Source organism: Ursus arctos, unplaced genomic scaffold, assembly GCF_023065955.2.
Source record: "Ursus arctos isolate Adak ecotype North America unplaced genomic scaffold, UrsArc2.0 scaffold_5, whole genome shotgun sequence".
In the NCBI taxonomy this organism is placed as follows: domain Eukaryota; kingdom Metazoa; phylum Chordata; class Mammalia; order Carnivora; family Ursidae; genus Ursus; species Ursus arctos.
This window is the reverse complement of record NW_026623067.1, coordinates 14,149,745-14,169,664: the sequence shown is the minus strand read 5'-3', so window position 1 is coordinate 14,169,664 and position 19,920 is coordinate 14,149,745. Positions and strand designations below refer to the sequence as shown.

Here is a 19,920-nt window from a genome sequence, read left to right as displayed (position 1 = left end):
TGGCCATGACTGTGCTCACTTCAATCACCCAGAGCCCACAGCCAGGCACACCGCACGGTCCCTGGGTTCCTAATGCCCTGTGCCCAGGGCCGAACACCCTGCTCCAGCAACACTGGACCAGCAGCTGGGGCCTCCCCCCAGTCCCTTCATGTCAGGGTACCTGTGCAGCGCCAGCTCCCCTGTGGTTGGCCAGCCGTGTCCTCCTAACTGTACTATCTCCCTGCCTGCCCTGCTGCAGCGTGTCCTCCCTCAGGAAACTGAGAGCCACACCATGGAAGCTGAAGGAGCACTGAGCATCAGTCAGGCCCGTAATTTTCTGGAATCTCCCAGGGCACACGACAGGAGCCGGCCTCTCCAAAAGACCTCCACCACAGCTTCATGGGCCTGACCTGGGCCCACGGGCTTCCAGGGGACAGGCAGGGTGGGGCAGGGCAAGGTGGGCAGAGCGTGGGGTGAGCTTTGCTTATAGGAGACTGGTCTGCCCAGCTGGGTCCCCAGGGGCCAGAGAGGGCCAGGCCGAGGGGACTGAGGATGGGCAATCCCCCACATTCTGCTGTGTTCTCTATCCTGACTCCTCTGATGTCATCCACAGAGGTCTGAGGCCAGTCTACTGAGCCCTTGGCTGGGGCACAGTGGGTGCTCTCTGAATTTAGCTCTGAAAGCACGCATCCCACTCCAGATTCTCCCTTCTAATCCCTAAACTCCTTCGCAGCATGAAGTCGGGGGGGGGGTTGGGAGGGGCATTGGTCCCCTTGTGCCCCTCTTGGTTTCCACTGTACTGGTCCTGGTCTCACTGAGGCTGTCCTACTGCCCAGGTGAGCTGCCAGTTGTGGCCTCCAGGCAGCCCCACAGCCTGCCCACCTCCCCATATGTCCCTGGGAAGAGCAAGCTGCAGCCTGACAATGGGGTCCATGCCCACTCCCCTTACTCCCCACTCTGCCTACGGGAGACTTGGGGGGTGTCTCACATGGCCGTGGCAAGGAAGAACCCCTTCCCACAAGGCAGCACATAAGAGGCAGGGCCAGACTGGCCTTGGCTATGAGGTGATTTGGCCTCACCTGCAGGTAAGGCTGCTCACCTGTGGCAGCCTGCATTCCAGCCCAGATGGCTTGTTCAGAGGTCCCCTAAGCATGCAGGTGGCAGGGTTCCTGGGCCCAACCACAGGAAAGGGAAGACAGTGACCCTGAGGGCAGAAGGACACAGACCCTTCCCCACCTGCCCCCAAGCCACCACAGAGAGGAGGTGCCAAGTGAAAGCAGAACGTCCCTCCTATGTCCTCCTTCAAATCAGGAATAAAATGTTGGACATGTCAGAGCCCTGTGGCATGCTACTCAAGACCCTACCGGATGCATTCAGTTAAACGGGATTACTTGGACTCTACCAGTTTTAAATGCTTTTTTAAAAAAACGTAAAAAAACGTAAACCAGTTTTGCATAATTAAAAATGCACTATTTTAAAGGAAACATGCTTATTGTGACATGTTAAGAAAATTCAGTAAAGTGCAAAGAGGAAAATAAAAATCCATGGCCTACCACCCAGAGAGAGGTATTAGTTACCTTTGATGTATTCCTTCCAGTCCCTTCTGTACAGATACTTATACACAAAACTAAGATCTTACTGTAAGTTAGGCTCCTTTTTTTCAAAAAGCAAACAAGTTAACTTTAGGCTGTAACCATTCCCCAGTGCTCTCTAGGATGCTTTGGAAATGGGATTTCTACCACATAGACGTATTAGAATTTATTTAATTAGACCCCTATGAGTGGACAGTTCAGATTTTCTCCCGTTGTTTACATTAGAAATAAGGCCATGGCCTTTGTCTTCTTCCTAAACCTTTGTCCACAGCTCTGACAACTGTTTTGAGATAGAGTCACAGAAAGGAATGAATGAGGGCAGTGGTGAGTACTGTCACATTTCCTTCTAGAAATATGTGCGCATGTATAGTCATATTGGAAAATTGTCTTGCTTCATCCAACCCAAACCAGCAGTTATATCCCTCTTTCTAATCTTAACACGCTGATGCTTTAAAAATGGTAAACTGTTTTATTTATTCACAGTACAATTAAATATTTCCTCCTTTATTTTTGGCCATTTGTTTTTTTCTTCTGTGTACCGTGACATCCACCGCCAATTCTCTTTCTCCTATGATTTGTAAGAGCTCTTCACAGATTAGGATATCTTTGCCATATTGCAAGTGTTTTTCATGCTTGGGCTTTGTCTTTTAATTGACAGAAGCTTTATATTTTCAGTATTCAAATATATCTGTCTTCCCCTTTACAATTCCTTCTCTTCTACTTAGGTTTATGGAGCCCTTGGCAACGGATGTTTTCTTCTTGATCTTTGTGGTTTAAGTCATGGAATGTGCTATTGGCCTGTATTTATCATATGTTACATTTCATTTACTACATATGAAATGTGTATCAGTCCTACATTGATTTTTGACACTTAATAGCCATTTCGCTTACATTTATCACACAGTATCTACAGGAAGTGTGTTTTCAGAGCTACGGAGCTTCCTCGATTGATCTGTGCACGCTTATGCAGATACGGTATGATTCTAATTTTTTTCACTTCACAAGATGTCTGGAGTAAATCTCTCCCTATTTGTTTAGCTTTCAAGGTTTTTCCCAGCCAGTCTTGACTGGCTTCTTAGGCCTCCAGATGAATCTTGGAATCATTTCATCCAAGTTCCAATTATTAATTTGGGAAACATTGATATCTCTACTGTCCCGTCTTCTTGTAGGGAGCTCTCATTTCTATCTCTTTCCTTCCAGTAACAACGAGCAATTTTTTTTCCAATAGGTCCTACGTGTATCTTGTTAGGACAAGGCCAGGTATTTTATATTTTTGGTTACATTTGTCAAGAGAACTTTTCATTCCCTATTATACCTACTACTAGGGCCTTGTGGCTTCATGCAAAAATTAGTGATTTTTATAGAATTATCTTACATTTGGGGGCACCTGGGTAGCTCAGTAGGTTAAGTATCTGCCTTCAGCTCAGGTCATGATCCCAGGGTCCTGGGATCGAGTCCCGCATCAGACTTCTTGCTCAGTGGGGATCCTGCTTCTCCCTGTGCCCTCTGTTCATGCTTTCTCTCATTTTCAGTCAAATAAATAAATAAATAAATAAATAAATAAATAAATCTTTTTAAGAAATGTTTAAAAAAAAAGAATTCTCTTATATTCGGCCAATTCACTAAGCCTCTTCATTAACTCTAAAATCTTTACAGTGGATCCTTCTGGGTTTTCCAGGCACACCATCATCAGCAAATGATTCTTACGGTTTTATCTGTTCTTTTCTGACATTGGCTCCACATCATAAAGACACTGTCTGGAATTTCCAGAACCTCAGTGACAAAGCCACCTTCTTGTTGCCAACTTTACTGTGACCGCCTCCGGACGGGTGGCATTTTCCCAGAGTTCTGTAGAACACTGACTCCAGGAGGAGAAGGGTTCCATTCAGAACCAGGTTTGAGAAACCATGTGTGCCGATCCATCTCCTGAGATTCACCAGGCACATTTCTGTCCTAAAGCCTCTGAGAAATTCTGCTGTCAGGAATACTTGTTTTATGTTCTTTCACAAGCCTTTCCCAGACTCGTTTGACTGTAGAACCCCTCTATTTTCCTGTGTGAACATCGACAAACATCCTAAGAATTAGCCAGGCAGAACGCTTTTGGGGACATGTGCTTCTTTCTCTACCTTTAAATAAAATCTTGGTTGTCATGTTACCATCTGTTTTCAGATTTTTGAATACCAGGAGATCCTCTCCCAGCTCCCATGCAGCAGGTCACACCCCTTGCCCCAGCGGTGCCTTCAGCGTCAGGAGCTCCTGGGCTCGCTCTTAGCTGCCCCCCGCTGGGCATACTTCCCTGTGCACCGCTCCCCCTCCCCCCGCCACTGGTGCCTTTGCAAGCAATGCTCAGCTCTTCTCTCGAAGCTCCAGACCCCCATGCCGGCCTCTCCCTGGCTGTCTCTACTGGGATGGCACTGGGCACCTCAAACTCAACATATCTCAACTGAACTCATTGCCTTTCTCTCCAATACACTCTTCTCCTGTGTTCTCCATCTCAGGGGTGGCATCATCATGCACCTGGCTGCCCAAGGCCTGGGCCCAGTGTCTCTCCACCTTCATCCACCCACTCACCACCCCTGCCCTCGGACTTGGTCTCCTACCAAAGTTCTCCTTCATCTGCCTTCCTTACTCCAGCCCATGGCCATGGTCTCAGTAGAGCCCACTGCTGTCCTCCCTTCAATGGTGCACCCTTCCCAGCCAGGCTCCCACCCCCCATTCTGCACACAGGAGTCCACGGATTGTCTTAGAAATGCACATCGGATCCTGGAAACATCCCTGTGCTGATTCTTCTCCCTTTTACTTCCTTCTAGTCGCTTGGCCTGACCCCGTGAGGCCTGCCTGCCCCACCTTTGCCCCCACGGGTCTCTGACCCCTCATTATAATCCTTTCCTTGTCTGTACCTCTGCTCTAGAAACAGCCCTGGCGGTCGGGGACCACCTCAGTGGCCCAGCACAGAGCTTGGCACACAGAAACCCTTCATGAAATATGTGATGAACTATATGAACAGACTTCCTGATAAGCCAACAATCGCCTTATTCCCAGGATAAAACCTATTTTATCATGGTGGGAGTTTCATTTTATGTGTTATTGAATTAAGTTCTTAAAGTCTCGGGATTTTTTATATCTATTTTTAGAAGGAAGACAGGTCTGTACATTGTCTTGGACATGCTACCTTTGGCAGCTCTGAGTATAGGAATCACACTGGCTATAAAAATAAATTGGGTGGATGTCAGAATATATATATGTATAGCTCTGAAACGATTTCAATGGTGTTCTATTATCCTTGCTTAATAATTCCTTAGAAATGAATAAGAATGCACTGGCAAAAATAGATGGTCTGACTCTTGCTTTAGAGGTAATTTTCAGAGAACTTTGAAAACGCTGGAGAACTTCAGCTCCCGCCATGGTTATGGGACTGATTATCGTGTTTTATACACAAATATTTTGCAGTCCACTTTGAAATATTCTCATTTCCCAAGAAATCCTTGACTTGCCAGGATCTCTGTCTACCTTCAAGTTCTCACTCTTCTACAAATGGTGGACTGGGGTCATGAAAATCTACCGGCCCGCAGCAGTGAAGGGGAGAAGAACCACAAGAAGAAATGGCTTTGGGTGGGGACAGTTTAGCACAGAGCCTGCCAGGGCATAGTTAAAATAAACCAGAATTTGCCTCCTTGGGCAATCAACACTTACCAGGCTAAATAAGAGCCAAAGCTTTGCCAGCACCGGTAAGCAATTAACCATGCACGATTTCCAAAATTTCCTTTTTAACCAATATGGAGGCAACCAGGGGCGGAGGGGACGCAAGCTGCCACCTGGTTCCCAGACCAATCCGCGGCTCTCCTCTTTCTATTTCCAGGGCCGACCTGAAGTTTCCCATTTCCCCCCTCCAGCAGTAAAGGGAAGGGGTGTGGGATACAACTGTGCCCACGGCTCCCCAAACTCTCCTATAGCCGAGGAGGGTATGCGCATCCCCTGCTCCACTGATTACACTGGGCATCCAGAGGGAGGGGATGGGGGAGAGCCCAAGTGCAGGTCTAGCAGATGCCTAGTGTGGCAACTGCCCCAGATGCCTCCTCTTCTGCCCAGATAAGCAGAAGAATAAGGTTACATTATGCACGCCCCTTCTCATCTTTTAGTTTGTGCTTCCTCCTTCTCTCTCTCTCTTTTCTAGATTCATATGCCAGAAGTTTGCTTTTTGCCACAGCTCCCTTCTTGATTGGGTCAATTATCTCCATGTCCTAATTTCTTAATTCTGCTTTTCTGAAACTTATTTCCGTTTTTTTGTTCTCCCTAGGTTTTTGGTTTGTGGCTCTTGGTGACATTTGTGTTAACATTACTGAGTTCGATGCAGGGTTACTGTGTATTCATTCTCTCTTGTGCAATCTTGGGAAGCACCTGCAAATTTGCCTCTGAATACAGCTTTGGCCACACCCCACAGGTTCTGATCTCCAGTACTATCATTTTCATTAGTGTTCCAAGTAATTGCAGTGCTCATAGTCTCCCTCCTAGCTGGTTGTTTTTCAAATGTTTAAAGACATTGGATTTGGGGCACCTAAGTGGCTCAGTTGGTTAAGGGTCTGCCTTAGGCTCAGGTCATGATCCCAGGGTGCTGGGATCAAGCCCCACATCAGCCTCCCTGCTCAGTGGGGAGTCTGCTTCTCCCTCTCCCTTTGCCTCTCCCCACCACTCAGGCTCTCTCTCATCTCTTTCTCTCAAATAAATAACCAAAATCTTTAAAAAAAATAAAGACATTGGATTTTTTTTTCCAGTTAATATATCCCTTCCCTCCACCCTATTTTAGGGCACGGAGTCAGAGAATATAGCCAAAGAGTTTTAGCTGTATAAAATTCACTGCAATTTTCTTTACAACCTAAAGCACTTTTGTAATTTTCAAGGGTTCTATGATTCCTCAAAAAGAAGGCACATATTTCTGTAGGGCAAAGGAAAAAATGATATAACTGCTAATTTAACTTCGTACATTATTATTATATTATTTGAAACTTCTATGCCTTTTAAAATGTAATCTGTTAAAGGTCTTGAAAAGAGTACAAAAGATTCCCGCAGTTAGGTTTTCATCAATTTCTCCCTTGGCCTCACAGTTCGCTTTGATATACTTTATGTTCTCTGTGGGGAGCACAAAGGACCATGACTGGTGTCCTCACTGTGGCCGCTTCTACTTTGGAGTGACATGCTTCCTGGGTAAAGAGAGTGGGCTCAACCCAGCCATTCGAGCCCTTCGTTGTCATTTTTTATGCCACGGGCCTTATAAGTTGTGTGCAGTCGGATTTTATTTTTGGAGACTGAGAACCTCTGTCTTTGGGCAGAGGAGTTTAACCCTGCACCTAATTACCACGTCCAATGATTGATTTTGTACATACTGAGTGAAGTCAGACCACGGATTCTGGAATTCGGCTGCGAGGGTGAGAAGCCCAACTCCCAGGGAGCCAAATGACACTGGCCACTCACCCAGCACACCACCAACCTGCTTTAAGCCTCAGTGTTCTTATCTGTGAAATGGGGATCGTCATAGCTCCCGCTCCCCATCTACGCTTGCACTCAGTGAGTGAACACAGGTAAGGTCCTTCTGAGCTGCCCGGAACAGAGCTCCTTCCTTCCTCCCCATCTCTCCTTTCTCTGCACCCTCTTACCTTTCCATGTCAGGTCACTGTCTCTAGGGTCTTTCTCCCCCTGCTACACGGACCCCCACACGCTGCTAGGAAAGATGGCTCCAAGTTTGACAACAAAAGGGGGCAGCAGGAAGGGGAAGAGAGCCCAGTTAGGGTGGACGCTATGCAGAGAACAGAGAAGCTAAGGAGGGGAGGACACGGGGAGAAAAGGTGGGCGGTGGGCAGGAGGCCAGGTGAGGGGCCAAGTAACCTCAAGTTTCTGATGCTTTGAGGCCTGGGGCCACACTGACCCTAGAGGGACTGCCCCTCCTGAGGTTAGCCAATTCCTAGAGATACTAAGCCACTGGCTCTGGAGCATGCTTTTCAAATGCAAACCAACCAATTCAGAGTCTACACCCCCAGCCACCTCCTTCAAGGGGCTCTGCGGCTCCAGTCACCCCCGGGGAAGGCACTAGCCAACTACGGCCAGAGCCCGCTGGAATTATTCACGCTGGCCAGTCCTATGCCCACTCACCCTGCCATACCCAGCCCTTCCTGCAAAAACAACAGCTCCCCACGCCCTCCGCCTCCTGACCCACCGGGGTGCCACCCCGTGCGGCCCTGTGTGGGTGACGAACCATCTTTTCCATGGTAGTCATCTCTAGATTGGTTGGCCTCCCCACACCTGAGTAATAACAAAACCTACATTTTAAAACAAGGGGCAAGGTGAAAGGGGGTCAGGAATATGGGCGTGGCTCATACGTTTCTTGTTTCTTTCAGGTACCACACGGCAGCTGGGGACAGGTGCCAAGGTTTTGGCCTTTAGAGGAGGCCCGTGCCGCACTGGAGGGCCCCCTTCATCCCACAGCGAACGGGGGCTCTGCAGCGTTGGGAAGACACCGGCTCGCTCACCTTCCCGTAGCTCAGCAGGATTATCCGCACCAGGACGACATTGATGTGGGCCCCCAAGGACTCGTCATGATAGATTTCGTTGACCTGAAAGACAACGGGGGGGGGGGGTTGTCAGCAGGAACTACAGGCCCAAGGACCACCTGCCGCTGACAAGGGAGGGCCCAGGGGAGGCCCTGCCGACTCACCCACGCCGTGCCGTGCCCTCCATAAAACAGCCTTAACAGTCCCCCTCTTACGAAGCTTTGTGAGCACTGAATTTCCCCACGTGTGCAAAGGAACGGTGCTGGTGAAAACAGTATGATGCCATATTTGTCACCACACTAAATCAGATTACCCGTAGGGCCCCCCCCATGAAGTCACAGGGGACAGGGTGCACACCCCTACACACAGACACCCTTGCCCAGCTTTAAGGGTCTAACTCGATTTTTTAGTCCACAGTGAGACCACAGCCCTAAAAGCCAGTTTTTCTTAAGAGAGAAAGGGTTTCCCTCTCTCTCCATCAAATAAAGAAATAAAATCTTTCCGGGGGGTGGGGTGCCTGGGTGGCTCAGTCAGTCGAGTGTCTGCCTTCGGTTCAGATCATGATCCCAGGGTCCCCACAGCCAGCTCCCTGCTCAGTGGGGAGTCTGCTTCTCCCTCTCCCTCTGCCACTCCTCCTGCTTGTACTCGCTTGCTCTCTCTGTCAAATAAGTAAATAAAATGTTAAAAAAAAAAAAAAAGAGGAGAGAGAGAGAGGGTTTTTTATCTCCGAAGTATCGCTTTATCTCTCATGGGCAAGCCCGGCCAATTTGGCTCACGGCCTTTGACCGAGAGTCATGGTGTAGAAGTGAAGAAGGCAGTGACACGGGGAGGTCCCTGCTGCAGCTGGGGGTGGGGGGGGGCAGGAGGGAGGAGAGGGCAGAGAAAGGCCGGGCGGAATGGCTAGGTTTCACTGTGCTTCTTCCACCGCTAACCCCTCGCCTATGCCTCGAGTTGGGGGACAGGGCAGAGAGGGTAAAAACAGCCCCAATATTTGGGAAGAAGCCAAAGGTAGAGAGAGCTTGCTTCTGCTGTCTGGGACCTGGGAGGGACAGGTTCATATCAAGAAGGGGTGGCTTCGGAAGGCCCAAAGGACAGTAGCTCCCAGCTACACTTAGGGGATCCAGGGACGGTGGGCAGGATAGTTGGGGGCTGGCCTGGGGCTGGGAGGGGGGCACCACTGGGCCTCGGAGGGAGCCCAGGGGGTGCTGGCCTGCAGGAGAGGAGACAGATGTTGCTTGGCCACAGAAGAGAGAATAAACCCCGACTGACCCCAACTGCAGGGCCTCAGCCTGGCAGAGCATGCTGGGACAGATGTGTGTAGATGCAGGGTGCCTAGGCCATGAACCACCCCTACCCATGGGCTGAACTGTGTCCCCCCAAATTCATTACTCCCAACAGAATGCAATTTGGAGGTGGGGCATTTGAGAGGCAGAGATGATGTCATGAGGGGGGAATCCCCATGATGAGATTAGTGCCCCTACTGGAAGAGACACCAGAGAGCTCCCTCACTCGCTCTCTCACTACCATGTGAGCACATAGCAAGAGGGAGGCTGTCTGCAAGCCAGGAAGAGAGCCCTCACTAGGACTGACACCTTGATCTTGGACTTCCAGCCTCCAGAACAGGGAGACATTAATGTGTGTCATTTAAGGGACCCAGCCTGCGGTATTTTGTCAGAGCAGCCTGAGCTCTAAGACAAGCCCAGAGTCAGCGCTTACCCTCTGACCCGACTACTCCCCCTAAAGCCTTCTGAACCGGAAAAGCCTGAGCCACCTCTCAGGAGCCAGGTCACATTTTCCCTTCTATCCCGGAGTGAGGGTGGCATCAGATAGAAGAACCAAAGAAAGCTGCCTTTTCCCCCACGCTTGAGCTTTAGTGTGTAGATCTCGGTCCAGCCATGCATATAACCCCCCAGCCCAGCAATGAGCCCCTTACAGATTCGCAATGGGACTCCTCAAACTGAGCCACCCTGGCCTCTCATTGAGCCCACCAGTCCCTGGGTCCAGAATCACCTGGCCTGGCCTCTCCCTCTCCACAGACCTCAGCAGGTACCCAGCTGACCCAGGAGAAAGCTATTGGCCGCAATGCACGTTAGCATTTGGGATTCAGCAGTGAACCAGCCCGGAGCTGGCCCTCTGTCAGGAGGTAGAGAGAGACACTCAGAAATCGCAAAAACAGCTTCACGACCATGACGATGCTGATGAGGACCTTGAGGGACAGGCAGGGAACCTAGAGGGCATAGTCATGGTGAATTTGCCCTGGTGAGGATTGGTGGGCCCCCTAAGGATGAGGCATTTCATCTCAGAGATAAGAAATGAGAAGAAGATACATCAGCAAAGCCGGCATAGTGCTCCTGGCAAAGAAAGCAGCATGTGTCAACATCCTGGGGTCAGAGGCAGTGATGAGTGTTCTAAGGACTGGGCAGGGGGAGAGGGCCCCTGAGGCCAGACCACACAGCTATTCAGGTAGTGAGAAGGGTTCCAGTTCTCTTCAAAGAGCAGTGGAGGATATGGAGTCATGAAAGAAGGATAATGACACTGCATTTTACAAAGACGACTTTGGCTCCTTTATGGAAAGCAGATTTAAGTGCCCACTATAGCATTTGAGGTATCAAGTGTGGGGCTCAGATCTGGGGGTGAGTGGAGAGAAGGAACAGATGTGAGGAGTGATATGAACTGGAATGGGGGGCAACTCTTACACATCCCCGGGACACTCTGCGCCACCTCAGCCCCATCCCCTTGTTGGCAGATGGAAGCATTTCATCTTAGCTCTGCATGGCGTCAGGGAAGGAAAAATGTCTCGTGGTCACTCCCAGAGCCTCCCCAGAAAACTAGGGGTCGAGGCTCCCTCAACACCCTGACCGTGTCTCCCCAGGGCCCGCGCTCTAACGGCACTTCTCAGAGCTGGTCTGGGGTGCACCTCGAAGGGACCTGCCCCCTTGCGTGCCCGGTGAGGCTCTAAGCCCAGGTGTGACAAGCTTTAGGAAGACAGGAAACCTGCCTTGGTATTCGGAAGGGATTCAGGGCTGAGCTCACAGCACTAGCTCATTTTATGCTCCCAACAGCCCTTGGAGGCCAAAATGCGAGGTGGTCAGTCCCACCTGAGCAATGGGGAAGCTGAGGCTCTGAGTGAGGGGTGCTTGCTGGTCCCCACAGGGAGGAAGGAGAGGCAGGGCTGGTCCCCTTCCCACTTCCCGGCCCAGACTTCGCCCACCAGGGTCCAGGATCCTCCTGTTCCCCTGAGCCCTGCCACTGTGCCCAAAGGTAGCCGCTTTCATCTCAAGTAAGGGGTCCTGTGTCCTTCGATACTGAGCAGCTCTGACCCTGACTCCTGATTCGGGACCGGGCATGACCAGAACCCCAGGAACCCCACCCACTCAGCGCTAAGCTCTATGAGGCAGAGGCCCACACCTGCTGGGGCTGGTGGCAAGGCGACCAGAGTCTGGGGTGTCAGGCCACTGAGTGGGGGCCGGGCAGGGGAGGCCCTGCCTTCTGAGCTGCCCAGTGGCTGCCAGCTCGCATCGGCTGGGCTGGGCTGGGCACCCTGCCCCCAGCCTCCCGAGCTGCAGAGCAGCGCACCCAGCAGATAGCCAGTGAAGAGGCCAGGCTGTGGGTCAGGCTGGCAGCTGGGCCTACTCCAGAGACGCCCCAGCCCTACCTCCCTGGTCATTTTCATGGTAGGCCTTTCATGGTTCTCTCCTCGAGGAAGCCTCTGTCCCTTCCAGAGGGGCCATGGCTCCACACAGGCTACTCCTCTGGGGGAGTTGGGCTGTGCCCTGGCCTCCCTCTGTGACACCTTTCCGAGAATGCAGGGCAGTGCTGAGAAGAGGGGTCCCCACAGCCCTTTGCCTCTGCTCGCCTGAGGAGGGGGCCGTGCCCTGCCCGCCAGGGGAACATGAGCCTTTCAGGGACCTGTAAGATTGTCACAGCCCTTGAGCCCACGGGATGCTGCTCAGACGCTGCTCAGATGCTAGAAGCCAGCAGGGCCCACCTGGCCATGGAGACCAGTGGGAAAGATGAGTACAATTTCCAGCGAAACGCTTGCATCCTTAATAGGAACAGAGCTACAATGTTTCTGCCGAGCAGAGAACTGACAGACGTGGCAGAGTGTCACTGAAGACGGAAGGCAGCCTCCAAACATCTCCCTCACGTCTCCCCTGTCCTCTCTTGACCCCGACCCATCAACCAGATAAGCAGGCAAGGGCGGGATCTCCCCAGTGCCTTTCTGCCTCTTGTCCTGCCCACACCCCCGCCCTGCACTGTTTTCACCACAGTCACCACTCAGCAGATCCGGCCTCCTCTTCCTCTGCCTGAAACCCTCAGTGCCCCCCCCGCCCCCCTCTCCCCACCATGCCTTCAGGAGCAGCCCCAGCCCCTCGGGGCTCTCTCGAAGCTGGCCCTGGCTGGCTTCTCTGTGCTCCGTCTGCTTCCTACTTTGCTCTGGGGCCCCCTCCCCCCCCACCGGCTCGATGGCTCCGCCTTCTGCAAAGCCTGGCTGCCCTCTCCAGCTGCTTGTGCAGTGGCTCATCCCTGGAATTCCCTCTCTCCCTCTCCAGCCCCAGAATTCTTGAAATATCTGAAGAGCATCTGCAAAAACAAAGTCATGGTAATAAATGTGTTTCAAAGAAGGGGGGGCAGTTACGCTTCGGCTTAATTCCCATCCACTCCAAGGCCTTCCCACTGCAACTGGAATAAAATCGAAGCCCTGCTGCCTCTTCTCAGGCTGCCCTGGCCTTGCCCACTGTGGTCCAGCCACTGGACTCTGGGCACCTTGCCCACAGAGCCCATCCCGACCTCAGGGCCTTCGCACTTGCTGTGCCCTCTATCCACTCATGCTTTCCCCCCCACACGACTGTCTCTGCTCACCCCAAAAGTACCCCCTAAAGTAGTTGCTCCCAGACTGGACTATGCACTTGATGTGAGAGGCACCTTTCCTCCTTGCTCACTGCTGTGTCCCCAGCAGTGTCTAGCACCTAGGAAAGGCTCAGTAAAGAGTTTTGAATGAATGAATGAATGAATGAATGAATGAATGAATGAGTGAATCACTTTGGAGAATGTGGAATGAAAGGAAATGGGCAAACTGTGTGACAGGGGCGGGGCCCACAATGCCCTGTAATGACTGAGACCCTAGCTAAGTGCCCAAGTATGTTCCCCATCCCACTCCACCTCCCCCGGAGACCTGTGTGCTGGGGAGAAGCTGCTCTCCTCTGCCCAGACCACAGGGGGAGGGGAAGCCAGGACAATGTCCTTGAGCCCTGTCTTGAGAAATTGATCCTGGAATCTTTAAACCTTGGGGGAAAATGTTCAAAGCCACAGCCCTTCTCCGTGCAGAGAGAGGCCAAGGGCTCTCTTGTTTGGGGAAATACATTGTAAAGCACCTTTTGCTTATGCAAAGATGCGGCCAAGCTTCTGTTCTGGAATAGGCAATAAGGAAGGACACAGGCTCTGCATGATAATGTAAAAGTTCGCCTTCTTTGTGGCAGAGTTCCACCCTGGCCACCAGTGAGCCCTGGCAGGAGGCCGAAGGCTGCTGGGCAGAGGTGACTTTCTCCTCTGCCGGGAGGATGGGGGGATGGGCGGGCTAAGGAAGGACTGGGCAGGGCCGGGGCTCCCTACCGGGGCAGGCAGTGGTAGAGCTGCCGGCTGGGTTACCATCCTTTATGCCCAACTTACCATCTCTTCCCCTGAGCTGCACTTTGGCAACTAAGACCGCAGTGCGAGCTGCACCCGCCACCACACCGGAGAACAGGCCAGGCCCGGAAAAGTCTGTCGTGAGGCCTCAGGAAGTGGGGCTCACAAGGTGCTCGGCAGCGGCTTCTCCGCGAAGCCCTGAACTAACTGGGAAGAAGTCGGTCTCTCTGAGGACCCTCAGGAGAGAGCGTGGAAAAAGCGGTGTGGGAAGCAGGGGCAGAGAGGTCTGCGGACTTCGGAGGAAGATGTTCATCGGTGCACATCTCCAGACCCACGAACAGGGCCGCAAAAGCCTGGTCTTATTGCGCGAACGAACGTGTCCTTTACAGATCTTCTCCTCCCACTGGTTTCTCAGCAATGCTTCACAGGCAACGCAGGTACAAACGTGGCCCTAGCCTCTCTGCTCAAAAGATCAAATGGCCACAAAATCCAAATGGGCAGGACTGGTTGTACCATACAACAAACATGGGAGAGGGGTAGAGTCCTCCTTCAACACCGGGTCCAAGAACACGGCCCCAAGAGCCCAAGACTCTTCCAGTGAGGCCCAAACTGTTCCTGTCCCTGCAGGTCCCCAGGGTGGAGACAGGGCTCCTCCACCCCCAGGCCAGCAGCTGGATGCCCAGAACCCAGTGGAGGCTCAACGAATGTTCACCAGGCAAACAAAAAGCAAAGCTGCCTTAGGAAACAGTCCCTGTCGGTGCAGATTACCGCTGGAGCTGCCCCTTCCCTGTCTCTCTGTCAGGCTGCACAGGTTCCAGGGTGGGCTTGGCCACCCTCCCGCCCTGTGACCCGGGCCTGGCACATGGCCTGTTTGTGGCTCAGTGTCCTGATCCATGAAATGGAGGTGATGGACCTCACCCCTCAGGCTGTCACCAGGACCGGCCTCAACGCTGTATTTAAAGCATCCAGCAAAACCCCAGGCATATAGTACGCTCCCAGGCCCGCTGGGCGCTCTCCTCGGGGCCACCCAGAAGGGCCTTGGTGGACAGCAGTGTATGCCAGGCATTTTCCGAAGCCCACGCTGCTGCCCACCAGAGGGGTATGTGTGCGTATGTGTGTGTGTGATCCACACCAGGGGTTCTCCCTGCCAGGCCCCGCTGCGGGTAAGGGACGGCCACCCCACCATGTGGGACCAGACATTCCCACTCACTGACCAACAACTCATCAGAAAGGGGGTAATGCTATGGAACAGAGAAAGACAGACTCTGCTGAGGCTGCAGGCCAGGGCCTGCTGTTCCCCTGAGGCCACTGGCAGGGAAGGAGCACAGAGAAGGCAGGGATCTTGATTCTTGCTAGCAGCAACCCCGGCCCCGGAGAGCCCAGGGGCATAGCCTCTCTGATGTTCCCCGGAGCTCCTCGGCACTACCTGACCACAGAGCCCCAGGGACCGACATGGTGTCTCAACCAGAAGAAGCTTTTGGGGGAGGGGCCCCTCATGGCAAGACCTCATGGCACCCTCACCTACCCTCAACCAGTCTGAGTTTGAGCATGACCTTCACCCCTGTGCTGTGATCTCTGTCACCTGTGTTCAACTGGGCACAGTGATGTCATCTGAAAACAATGCTTTTTCTTGCCTTCTGTGATTCCCATTTTTCTGCTGCCCTTTCACCATTTTGAGCCCAAGAAAGAGAGGTAAGATGCCATCGTGAGGAGGTGTGGCCAAGGTACCCAGGAAATCCCTGGGGACAGCAAAAGGGGAGGAGAAAGTGCCTTGCCTGATGAAGGAAGTCAGGGAAGGCGGCTGAGGAGCGGTACGACATCAGACCCAGGGTCACGGCGCCCCATCCCTGCCACTGCCCCCCACACCCTCAGGGTCAAACAGATAGATTCTGAGGGCTATGGGTCCTGCTTCCCACTTGGACTCTGATGGCAGAGTCCGCTCCCAATGTAGCGCTAAGTGCCAGGTGAGAAATGGGGGGGCTTGTGCGAATGAAGCAGCCCAAGCAGCAACCTGGTTCCCCCCAGCCCCAGAGGGGTGTGCGTGGGCTCCAGAAGCTCTTGTCTTATGCTGGCTGTGGACCGAGAGAGGCTGCAGAGGGGACAAGGCATCACAGCACCTGCCCTGGACCAGGTGGGGCCCGGCACACCTGAGCAGTCCAGGTAAAGGGCCCCAGGGCTGGACCCGACACCCCCCCCCACAGCAAAAATGGCCAGGGCTCAGGCCAGCATCCCCACTGCTGCCAGGGCCCCAGGGGTCTCCACGTGATGAAGGGGAAGGGAGGGACCCTGCCAAACAGGCGTTGACCCAGAAAAGACTGAGAAAACCAGGACAGTTTAGACTGTCATCTGTGTCCCCGGCACAGGCAGGGCTCCCAAGGAATTCAGAGCTCCCAGCAAAATTCAGCAGCTTTGCTCCAAGCCTCCTCTCAGCATTCGACTCACTGCCAGGCTTGTCTGCCGCGAACACAGCCCTCTCTGAGAGTGGTTCACTCACATTTAGCGCCCTTCCTAACATCCAGGGCATAAGGAACCTCCTTGAACACAGTAGGAAGTGGTTTTGTCCTTGCACGCGGCACGTGGCCCTTCCCACCATCAGAGTCTGTCTGAGTCACCGAGCTCCCCTGCCAGCTCTTCCTTAACCCACCTGGGCCCAGGCTCAGACCAAACAGCCCGAAGTGTGGAGCATGGGAACCAACTGGCAGAAGAGAAGGCAGATGAACGCCCTCTGCTACCCAGGGAACCCAGGACCAAAGGGACATGTCTTGGAGGCACAAGTTCTCGTTGCCAGACATGCGCAGGGAGGAGGTTTGTGCACCGCCCTGCCCCCACATCTGGCTGTCTCCCGCTCCCCGGGCCCATGTCCCATGTTCGCTGGGTGCTTGCTATGCTAACTCGGATGCTGCTCCCCTGCAGGCTGTTTCCTCTGCCACCATCACCATCTTGAATGCCCTCATGAGTTTGTTAGATTGTCAGCTGCCCTCTCCCTCCACTGGACCTGCGCCCTGAGAGCCGAGGGGCTCGAGAAACTGTTAGCTCTTAAAGCTTTAGGATGAAACCCAAGCTCCCTCCATCTGGCTGGTTCCATCCCCCTGGGGCCTCCGGGCCCCAAGTCCCCAAGCCTGCCCCACCCCACCTGTCCCATTCCTGGGACACGCCAAGGGTGTGGCTCCTTCAGCAGGAAATAGCCCCAGCTCTGGGCTCCCCTCCACGGTGACCTACTCCCCAGTCAGGCAGAGGGTGCTAGCTGGGCCCCTGTCCACCTTACTGACCTAAAGCAGGTGAGTGTGTCCCTATGAGAGCCAAGCTTCTCAAGGACAAGAGCTGGGCTGGTTTGGCAGATGTCACAGACAAAGGAATGACTATGACGCCTCGTTGGTAAGCTATGACCTTCTAAGACCTGTGCCGAGTGCCTCCTCAAGTCATCATCTTTACCTCCCACACCCTGCTGAGTGAGCTTTATTAGCGCTGTTTTACCAGTGGGGAAACTGAGGCTCCAAGAGATTGAGAAATTCACCCACTGAAATACAAGTGGGAACTGGGGCAAAGGCTTTTTTTTTTTTTTTTTTTTTAAGATTTTATTTATTTATGTGACAGAGAGACAGCCAGTGAGAGAGGGAACACAGCAGGGGGAGTGGGAGAGGAAGAAGCAGGCTCCCAGCGGAGGAGCCCGATGTGGGACTCGATCCTGGAACGCCGGGATCACGCCCTGAGCCAAAGGCAGACGCTTAACGACTGCGCTACCCAGGCGCCCCAAGGGGCAAAGGCTTTTGAGAGTGCCATTTGGCAAATCTGAAATTAAAACCGTGCGTCCTTGTGACCTGATGATTCAAGCTTCTAGCATCTACGGTGGAGAAAAAACTTTGATCATAAGGAAGGGACAAAGACACTTAGCCTACTGGGACATCTTTTCCATGGACAGGTAGAGTCTATTTTTTTTTTTTTATGGGAGTCTGTGGGACCTAGTCACTTTATGAGAATTCACTCACTCACTAATTTACTCAAAAGGTGTTTACTCAATACCTATTATGTGCTGGGCCCTTTGCTAAGTGCTGAACATGCAAAGCAGATAAGCAAACCCCCTGAGTTTGATGTTCAATGTGTGTCACACTTTTCTATGAACTCCTAATCCTCTCGAGACCCGCCACCAAGCATGCCCCTGGCAATGGAGCAGGACCCCCCAGGATCACTGCATGGGAATTTGGCACTGATGGAGCAGGCTGGCAGCGAAGCGCAGGCTGGCCCAGACCGGGAGCCAGTGGGGTGCCACACTCTCTGCTTTTCCAGCTCCGCTGTCACCTCCTTGCTGGAGTCTGCAGAGACAAGGTCCGCAGCTGCCTCTAGCTGTCACCAAGGAGTGACGATGCCTGGCCCTCCTTGTCCACGAGGACTCTAACTCCTGCGTTGACAACCATCAGCTCCCCCAGTGAGGCCAAGGGCAAGCTGCTCCCAGATTTCCACATCACCTGTCAGCTGGCCTCCTGGAGAGGGGAGGGAGGTCAGGGAGAATCCTGGGGGTGGGGTGGGGTGCCACACGCTTCAGGGAAGAAGAGGTAGCATGGTACCCCCCCACTGGAACTTTCTCCACCTACGTGATCATCACTGCAGCGGGGGGAGGTGTCTACTGTCCTATTGTCTATCCCGCCCCCACTGCAATGTGAGCTCTGTGCAGGCAGGACGCCCCCCCCCACACACACACACAAACACCAGGCTTCCTCAGCAGCACATTCCAGCTAAGTCTGGCACAGGCAGGTGCTCTGTAAACAGCCACTGGATGGGTGAATGAGTGAGCGAGCAAATCTTAGAGAGAACAGGAAGGCACAATAGATGGAAAAGCCAGAGGAAAAACCAGGAGAGGCACAGAAGTCGATGGAAAACGATCTGGGGCAAGGGCAAGTGATGTCAAACGCTGCTGGGAGATCCAAGAGCCAAGGTGAGAACATGCCTTGGCTCTTCCTCAAGGATCTGGGAGCGCTCGCTCTTTAGGCCACAACAGCAGGGAGGGGACAGGCACCTGGGCCAGGTCCCCAGGGAGGGCCCATCTTCCCCCACGCATGTGAATCCCATCTGCCATGCCCTAGCTGCACCACTCAACCTCTCTGAGCCTCGCTGAGCTTACCCAGGAGAGGGAACTCATGGAGCCACCGGGACAACGTGGACACGTCAGCTTAGTGCCTCCTCACATGGGGCTGCCAAGCATAAAACCTCAGTCTCCCCAGGCTGTGGGGGGAGGAGTTTCTGATAACAGAAAGCATGAGTCCCACACTCTTAAAGAGAGAAGTTTCTCTTTTTAGACCCCAAACAAACCTCATCACTTCCCTGTCATAGTATGGCAGGGGACCCCAAGCATCAACCCTCTTGGGTGCCCCTCAGCCCGACACAAAAGGCTTTGCCAACCTCATCTCCTGCTTCACTCCAGCACCCTACACCCCGGCAGGGCCCAACCTCATACTGTGATGCGGTGATGCCACTGGGCCTTTGCACATGCTGTTCTATCACCTTCAGCAACACCTGCACGCACCAGGCTCCCCTCCTCGTTAACCCCTGCCTCTGCTCTGGGGCAGCTCAAGTGGCCCTCGTCTGAGGCGCTCTTCCCTGTGACCTCAGAATGCCCTCAATTTGCACAATCAGCACTTACATTAACCACGGTGTCATTACTCTTCCTTTCCTTGCTCCCCAGCCCTCTCACGTTCCAAACTCTCTCAGCACAGGGACATGACAGCTCGCTTCTATACCCCAGTGCCCAGAATGGGGCCCGACTTAGGCCAGGGGTTCAGAGAGTGCCCAATGCACAAACACATAGCCAGGAATGGCTCACGTCCACAGGATGCTCTCCACGGGCCCAGCATGCTGCGAAGCACTTTTCTGGTGTTTAACTCGAGTCACGCTCACGCCAGCCCTGGGAGGTAGCATTAATTATCCCCTATCACGGACACAGCAGGGCAGGCAGTTGCCTCCTTTCTTCTAGGCCAGAAGGAACCATCCACCAGCTGACTGGCCAGACTTGTCCTGCGGTCGTGTTCTGATTCACTTGTACAATGTGAGGTCTTAATTTCAATTTGTTGCTGACATTGAAAAATAATTAAATTTCCCATAAAAGTTGGATTTCCAGTTTCTCATGAAAAAACAGAAGAGCTGGCAACAGTGGGTCCACTTCTTCCTCTGTGACCACTAGTGCTCAG

The 19,920-nt window shown here is 53.0% G+C and overlaps 1 protein-coding gene across 1 annotated transcript in view; it reads right to left on the bottom strand.

The window, feature by feature from the left end:
• Positions 1-19,920, bottom strand: part of ADAMTS2 (ADAM metallopeptidase with thrombospondin type 1 motif 2) — a 224,622-nt gene that overhangs the window by 64,755 nt on the left and 139,947 nt on the right. Inside the window, exon 5 of the mRNA XM_026507732.4 lies at positions 8,093-8,176. Coding sequence (XP_026363517.2) covers positions 8,093-8,176 — 84 coding nt within the window. The remainder of the gene's footprint in view (positions 1-8,092; positions 8,177-19,920) is intronic.